This window comes from Megascapheus bottae, chromosome 5, assembly GCF_031878675.1.
Source record: "Megascapheus bottae isolate mThoBot1 chromosome 5, mThoBot2.hap1, whole genome shotgun sequence".
NCBI lineage: Eukaryota > Metazoa > Chordata > Mammalia > Rodentia > Geomyidae > Megascapheus > Megascapheus bottae.
The window spans coordinates 40493294-40501050 of NC_143513.1; the positions used below are offsets into that span (position 1 = coordinate 40493294).

Genomic DNA, 7757 nt, shown 5'->3' on the forward strand with positions numbered 1-7757 from the left:
AGACAATTTTATTTGTACTAATATAAGTATCGTAAGCATCACACAGTAGAGACTGTGTATCAGAGTGACTTGTATATCTTCTTGGGGAATAGAAATTAAGCAGGTTTCAACAATATCTAAAAACAAAGTCTCTGTAGTTTTCCATTTTAAGTTTTCATTTCTATAAGATCATAGATTAGCCATTAATTTTCAATTCTGATTATTCCTTTTGTATAGAATATTTCTTCCCCCGAAAGTTCTCCAGAAATAAAGAGACGCACTTACAATCAAGAGGTAAGAAGTTACTTTAAAAAAGAAAAAGCTTATTTTTCCTCTAATACATTTTGTAGAAATTATTGGTAGATTTTGAAGTAAATACATCTTAAAATGTTATTTTTTTTTAATTTTATGAACAGGGATATGATAGATCTTCAACCATATTAACGTTGGGGCCTTTTAGAAATTCCAATTTAACTGAGCTGGGTCTGCAAGAAATAAAGACTATTGGTTATACCAGTCCTAGGAATAGGACTGAAGTCAACAGGCAGTGTCCTGGAGAAAAGGAATCTGTGTCAGACCTTCAACTGGGACTCGATGCAGTCGAGCCAGCTGCCTTACATAAAACCATGGAAACACCTGCACATGACAGGACTGAGCCTAACACCCAACTGGACTCCACTCACCCTGGACGGGGGACATTATATTCTTCCTGGGTAAAGAGTCCTGACAGAACAGGAGTTAATTTCTCAGTGAACTCCAACTTGAGGGACTTGACACCCTCACATCAGTTGGAGGTAGGAGGAGGCTTCCGAATAAGTGAGTCAAAGTGCCTGATGCAGGATGATACTAGAGGCATGTTTATGGAAACAGCTGTGTTTTGTACTTCTGAAGATGGGCTTGTCTCTGGTTTCGGACGGACTGTTAATGACAATTTGATCGACGGGAGTTGCACACCCCAGAATCCACCACAAAAGAAAAAGGTTACATTTTAACAATTTTTAGTCATTTTAATTGTCATTGTTTTCATACTACTCTTAAGTGTCCTTGGTAGTTATGTATCATGTAAGGCATTCTTAATTTATAGACCCTAAAAAATTTTTATGTACACTTTGAACTTTTATAAATGTTCATTAATTAGAAAATGTTTATAGCAAAGTACAATTCTAATGATATGACAAGTTCTTGATGTTCATAAGAACTTTTGAAAAGAACAATTTTGATTCCTCAATTACAAAAAACCCTAAATAACAATATTTATATTTTTATTTCTCTTATCTTACATTGAACAGGCAGCCATATATAGAAGAAATGCCTCTTGTCATCATAATACCTATGTTATGTAGGGTATGGATGTAAAATTATTTTGGAAAGTATATACTAATATAAGTATTGTACCTGAATATGTAAGTTCCCTTGAGACAATTAGAATGCCTATTTCACAGGAATAGGAGAAACTTAAAACACTTAATTTGTTAATAGACTTACTGCTTTATAAGTCAAAGAATTTTAGTGATGTGTGCTTTTAATTTTTATAACAGAGTCCAGTTGGCAACTTTTGGGAAGCAATGTAGTATAGTGGAAAGAGCACGGGCTTTCAAGTAAGACCTAGGTTCGAATCCCGGCTCCAACACTCACCAGCTGTGTGACCTTGAGTGAGTGAGTTACTCAATTTCCTCATCTGTAAAATGGGGATTATAATATACCTATTTCATAGGGTTGTTGTGAGGATTAAATGAAATAATGTATGTAAATCATCTAAGTACAATGCCTGGCACATTGTAGGCATTTGATAATTGTTAATTATTTCTTGAAAATCTGATTATTTACTATAATTTTCCTGTTATAAATATAGTAATTCTCCTTAGATAAAAAATGAAGTCATTATGACAACTTGGGACAAGAATAAAAGGTTTGCTTTTTCTTTTTTTGCTTAAGGTTTCTCTATTAGAGTACCGTAAGAGACAACGTGAAGCTAGAAAAAGTGGCTCTAAGTCAGAAAGCTTTCCTCTGGTTAGTATATCACCTCAAGCAAGTGGGAACCTGAGCAGCAATGGTGATGCTTGTGTCCACAGTAGTGAAAACGGGGAGCAGGCAGAACACACTCCTAGCCTGCCTTTACCAATACCAGCTGCAATCTATAATGCTACTGAAGAAACCAGCAATCACTGTCCTGTTAAAGAAGCTACTGGCAATGAGAAGAATGAGCCAGAAGTTCAATGGTAAGCCTGTTTTTGAAGTATTCCACTCAAAAGAAAAGGCCTTTGTTAGTGAGCTGTTTCTTTGTATTTGTTGATCATGTAAGCAGATCGTGATAATTTTGAAAGCTCTTTGCTGACAAGGTTTTAAGTTAGCTGTATGTTTAATGTTAAAAGTATTGTGTTAACTCCTTTTTTAAAAAATGTTTTTCATGCAAATATTCCTCTCTAAAGGACATTTATGACAAGCAAATTCTTATGGTTTCTTTACCAAGCCCTACTAGTTAATTATTCTTGGAAGAAGAAGCAAGTTTAGTGTTTCTATAGTAGGAATAGAAGCAGCTGCTTTTATGATAGATATTGGCAAAGTGGCAGAAAGCTATGCATTCCCTGAGAGGTTACAATCTTAAATCAACTGTTGTGGGGCATATTTTGTTACCTTTAGTAACCTGAAGCTACCCGTGTTGAATGTTAGTACACTCTCTTCAACTTCCTCCTCTTCCACTAAGGAACTTCTAAAGTTCTTTTCAGAAACAGAGATAAAAAGGGATGGGTGAGAATGTTTAAAGAGGTAACACTGACCAAGATACACAGTATTCATAAATTAGTTTCGTTTTTGCCAGTCCCAGGGCTTGAACTCAGGGCCTAAGCATCATCCTTGGCTTTCTCAAGGCTGTAGCTCTACCACTAGAGCTCCACCACTTGAGCCACTGCACCACTTCCGGCTTTTTCTATGTATGTGGTACCAAGGAATTGAACCTGGATCTTTGTGCATGCTAGGCAAGCACTCTTACCGGTAGGCCAAATTCCTGCCCCCCCCCCATATGTTAGTTATTTAAAGATAATGAAAATATTTTAAAAATTAGTAGTGATAAAAATCCCACTTAGCAAAATAAAGAAAATTAGTTGTTTTCAAAGCTTAACATCAAAAGCAACATTTTCTCAGTAAAGGAAAATCTTTGGTCTGAGATGTGTTGCTCATCCAAGAACAAAGAATATAATCTAGCTGGAAGAAGTTTCTTTGACTTTAGGATTTTACTTTTTCTTAAAGGACTGCCTCCACTTCGGTGGAACAAGTGAGAGAAAGGAGCTATCAGAGAGCCTTACTTCTTAGTGATCACCGAAAAGATAAAGACTGTGGTAAGTAAGCTTGTTAAGAAGTGGAACTGGCTAATCGCTCTCTTGTCCTCTGTAAGCTCTAATGTTCCCTTTGGGTCTGCTTGCTTCATCTCTAGGGGGAGAATCACCATGTGTCTCATGTTCACCGAATCATGTTCAGTCTTCACCTTCATCTCATTCAAATCACATTCCCCAGCTGCACACTAAGGGCCTAGTACCTTCTTTCAGTGAACTTACAGAAGGTCAGTAAGCAGATGACCTATCGTGACTACTGTTTTATACACCATTTTAAAATCAGAAAAAGAGTCCTTATTTAAGAAAAAAAGTTTGACAGAATATACATTGCTTTGTGATGTCACTAAAGGCGGGGTTAGTCATGTTATTGTTTCTTCTTCTTTATAGATCCTGATCCTGAAAATCCAGAACCCACAGCTCCAAATGAATGTCCATCCCCAGACACTTCGCAAAATACTTGTAAAAGCCCTTCAAAAACGAGCAAGGTGATAACATTGATGCTTAAATGTTGTCATTTAGAAAAGCGAATTTTGTTAAGATGCAGGCAGATTTTACTGTATCAAGTATCTGTATGTGATTTTTGGACACTTGTCATTTGTGTATAGTTTTAATCATTGTCATTACTCACACTGAAGTGTGACACAACTTACTAAAATTCAGTGATCTTTTCTATTTAAAGTTCCACCTTTTTTCTATAAGTGTCTAAGAAACACATCTCCTTTTCATGAAATACTTAACCAGCCAATTAATTCTTGGAAACAAAAGTTTAGTGACATTCATTTAACAGGAATGTCCATTCTGGCCTATGAAGATAGGATAATTGGATACGGCATGGAATACTTAATATGAGGGAGGGAGGCAGGCAAGTATGTTAACCCAAAAGCATTTTATCCTAACATTGGGCATAGAACATTCAGCTATGGAATGGAAAACTTTAGGCAAATGTTAAAGGTCATTAGATAATGTTCTTTTCCAATAAGGCCCAAAGACAGTTGTTTTTGTGGAGAAGGAAAAGGAAGATTAAATTTCAAGACCATTATTTCTTCAAATTTTCTTCTAGAGAATCATGTAAATTTACTCTCCAAAACGTGGCCAATATACTGAAAAACTGACCTTTCAAAGCCTCAAGCCTCAATCACTGACTTCTTTCAAATCTATACTATAGCTGCCCTTTTAAAGTTAATGCTTAAAACTCATAAATAACAAAATTAGTAAGCCTCAAAGTACACAGCATTTTCCTTAAGTTTATTATCCTATTTGTTTTCTCTTCATAGCCTGGTTCACCTGGACCCACAATTCCTGCTCAGCCACACGGGAAAACACTCCCCAAATCAGATCCCCACTGGGAGACGACAGTTATTGTATCAGAAGCTGAGAATGTTCACCTAAAAACAGAGCTCCAACAAAAACAGCCATCAAATAACACCCCAGTACTTTCAAAGAACCATCCTCCTCCTCCTCCTCCTCCTCAGCCCCATGCTCGCAGTGCAACTGAGCACCTTCCCCAAAAGCTGCCTTCTGCACCAACCAAGTTGCACTGTCCTCTGTCACCTCATGTAGAAAACCCTCCTAAGTCCTCCACGCCTCACACACCTGTGCAGCATGGTTATCTCTCACCAAAGCCTCCTTCACAGCAGTTAGGATCTCCCTTCAGGCCTCATCATTCACAGTCACCTCAAGTTGGAACCCCTCAGCGAGAGCCTCAGAGAAATTTCTATCCAGCAGCACAGAATCTTCAAGCTAATACCCAGCAGGCAACTTCTGGAGCATTATTTACACAGACACCCTCAGGACAATCTTCAGCAACATACAGTCAGTTTAACCAACAAAGTCTGAACAGCGCGGCACCACCCCCACCACCCCCTCCACCTCCTTCGTCCTCATCTTATTATCAAAACCAGCAGCCCTCTGCAAATTTTCAGAATTATAATCAGCTTAAAGGTAGTCTTTCCCAACAAACTGTGTTTACATCTGGACCAAATCAAGCACTTCCTGGCAGCACAAGCCAGCAATCAATTCCAGGACACCATGTAACTCCGGGGCATTTTTTGCCCTCTCAGAACCCTACCATTCATCATCAAACTGCTGCTGCTGTGGTCCCGCCCCCGCCTCCACCACCACCGGCTCCAGGACCCCACCTTGTACAGCAGCCCAGTTCCCTTCAACAACACTCTGTAGCACATGTGGTAGGGCCAGTTCATGCCGTCACCCCTGGTTCACATATTCATTCTCAAACTGCTGGGCATCATTTACCACCACCCCCTCCACCTCCTGGTCCTGCCCCTCATCACCACCCACCACCCCATCCCACCACAGGACTCCAAGGTCTACAAGCACAACACCAGCATGTGGTCAGTTCAGCACCCCCACCTCCACCTCCACCACCTCCTTCCAGTGTTCTGACTTCTGGGCATCACACGACATCAAGTCAAGCCTTACACCACCCACCTCATCAAGGACCTCCACTTTTTCCTTCAACTGCTCATCCAGCTGTACCACCATATCCCTCACAAGCTACACATCACACCACTCTGGGACCGGGACCCCAGCACCAGCCTTCGGGAACAGGACCACACTGTCCATTACCAGTCGCAGGTCCTCATCTCCAGCCCCAAGGACCAAACAGTATTCCAACACCTACTGCTTCAGGGTTCTGTCCTCATCCTGGCTCTGTGGCCCTACCACATGGGGTGCAAGGACCTCAGCAGGTATCTCCAGTGCCTGGACAGATTCCAATTCACAGAGCACAGGTGCCGCCAACATTTCAGAACAATTACCATGGTTCGGGGTGGCATTAAAATGGACTCCAATAACATTTTTTAAAATGTTCTGTAAGATAAACTGTATATTTCATATGTACCTATTAAGGTACTTTTTAAAACTTGTACATGAAACTTTGTATAAAAAACAAAAACAAAAACAAAAACAAAAACCAGTGCTCTTCCATTGTATTTTTCCCATTTTTTTGTTTTTTAAAATTCCTTAAGAAATGTGCTGTTAAGCCAGTATTAGGTGTCTTTATTTTATAAGTGAACATTCCAGCTGTTTTTCTGGCAGTAGATCTGATGCTACATGATCTTTAAATTTTATTGTTGCAGTTGAATTCATTTAGTGAATGTTTTCTGTATTATTTTATACATTAAGTACACAGCTAATAATAGCACTTTTGAGGATTTCCTTTTTTTGGGGGGGGTCAGTTCTGTGAGTGCATCTTAGGTATAAAATGCAATACAGATTTTTATAGTTTGGTGTGGACATGGCTCATTTTTGTTTATCAGTTATTTGCAAGCAACATGTAATTTAATGTATAGATGATTTCTAATCTCCTGGCAAACTGTAAATACTGCATTTCTTTTGCGTATATAATTGCTTACGCTTTTTTCATTTGATATATAGCATTGTACATATGACAAGTCTTTTGCAAAACTGTGTGATCTTTGTGAAAAGTAGTACAGTATATGGCCTTTACTTTCCCTTTTATTTTAAATATACTGTCACATTGAAGCACTGGTTGGGCATTTTAATTCATGTTAATAAATCACAATTATGTCAGTTTTACCAAATTGTGCTCTACAACTTCTAAGATTGGGGACAGCTTAAATGTTTTTTTTTTTTTAATATAAACCTTAAGGAATAATTTCTGAGGAAGGAACCTTCAATTTCCTTTAGCAACTACTCTACCTCAAGCTGAATGGTAGCTAGAGGCTACCATCGATTACTCTCTAAAATGGTTCCTACTTTTTTTTGTTTTTCAGGAGCAAAAGCCACTGGAAATTACTTAAAACAGTCATGCTATGTAAATTTACTTAAGTATATATACATTATTTAAAATGAAACCAAACCACTAGTGCATAACACATAATAGTAACAAAATTGCAATTTACAACAGTTGTTTGAAAAGAAATAGTTTGCAATACATAGGAATGTCTTAATTTGTACATTTTAGAACATGACTGAAATCAAAACTGATTTGAAAACTGTAATGTTTACTATCTGTAGCTATGAGACTTTTTTAAGTCATGGGAAATCTATTTCTTTAAATTTAGTTTGGGTACTATACAGCTAAAGGAAAAAGGCATTATCCTTAGATCTCTCAAAATGAAGATGACCTCTTAAGTGAGTTATTTTATTGCTGAAATACAAAATGCTAGGTCTACTTTAAAAAAAAAATCAAAAACAAAAATTCCCAGCCTTTGCCTTCTATCTCTCAGGAGTAATAATCAAATCCAATAGCAGTGACACTGTTTGTTAATTTTTCATCGTCCAAATACTTGACGTAAGTTGGGCACAGTGTGCAAATCTTGTGCATCAAGAAAAAGTAAATAAGACTTAAAAAATGACTGAATGAGATTTGGTAGTATTTTAAGTCATGTTTTATCATTTTAATTTTCATTGAAACTTAGCTAATGATGGTATGTTATTACAACTCATTTAGGGTTCAGTCCTAAT

At 37.8% G+C, this 7757-nt stretch overlaps 1 protein-coding gene across 3 annotated transcripts in view; it reads left to right on the top strand.

Annotated features, from left to right (window-relative positions):
- Positions 1–7554, top strand: part of Kmt2e (lysine methyltransferase 2E (inactive)) — a 90150-nt gene extending 82596 nt beyond the window's left edge. For 2 of the 3 annotated variants that reach the window (XM_090332942.1, XM_090332943.1), the window contains 7 exons: positions 217–273; positions 396–959; positions 1915–2198; positions 3226–3314; positions 3410–3535; positions 3696–3793; positions 4583–7554. In XM_090332942.1, the coding sequence (XP_090189068.1) occupies positions 217–273; positions 396–959; positions 1915–2198; positions 3226–3314; positions 3410–3535; positions 3696–3793; positions 4583–6106 (2742 nt within the window). In that variant the 3' untranslated portion in view covers positions 6107–7554. The remainder of the gene's footprint in view (positions 1–216; positions 274–395; positions 960–1914; positions 2199–3225; positions 3315–3409; positions 3536–3695; positions 3794–4582) is intronic. The other variant, XM_090332944.1, reaches the window with a different exon arrangement.
- Positions 7555–7757: the final 203 nt, after the last annotated feature.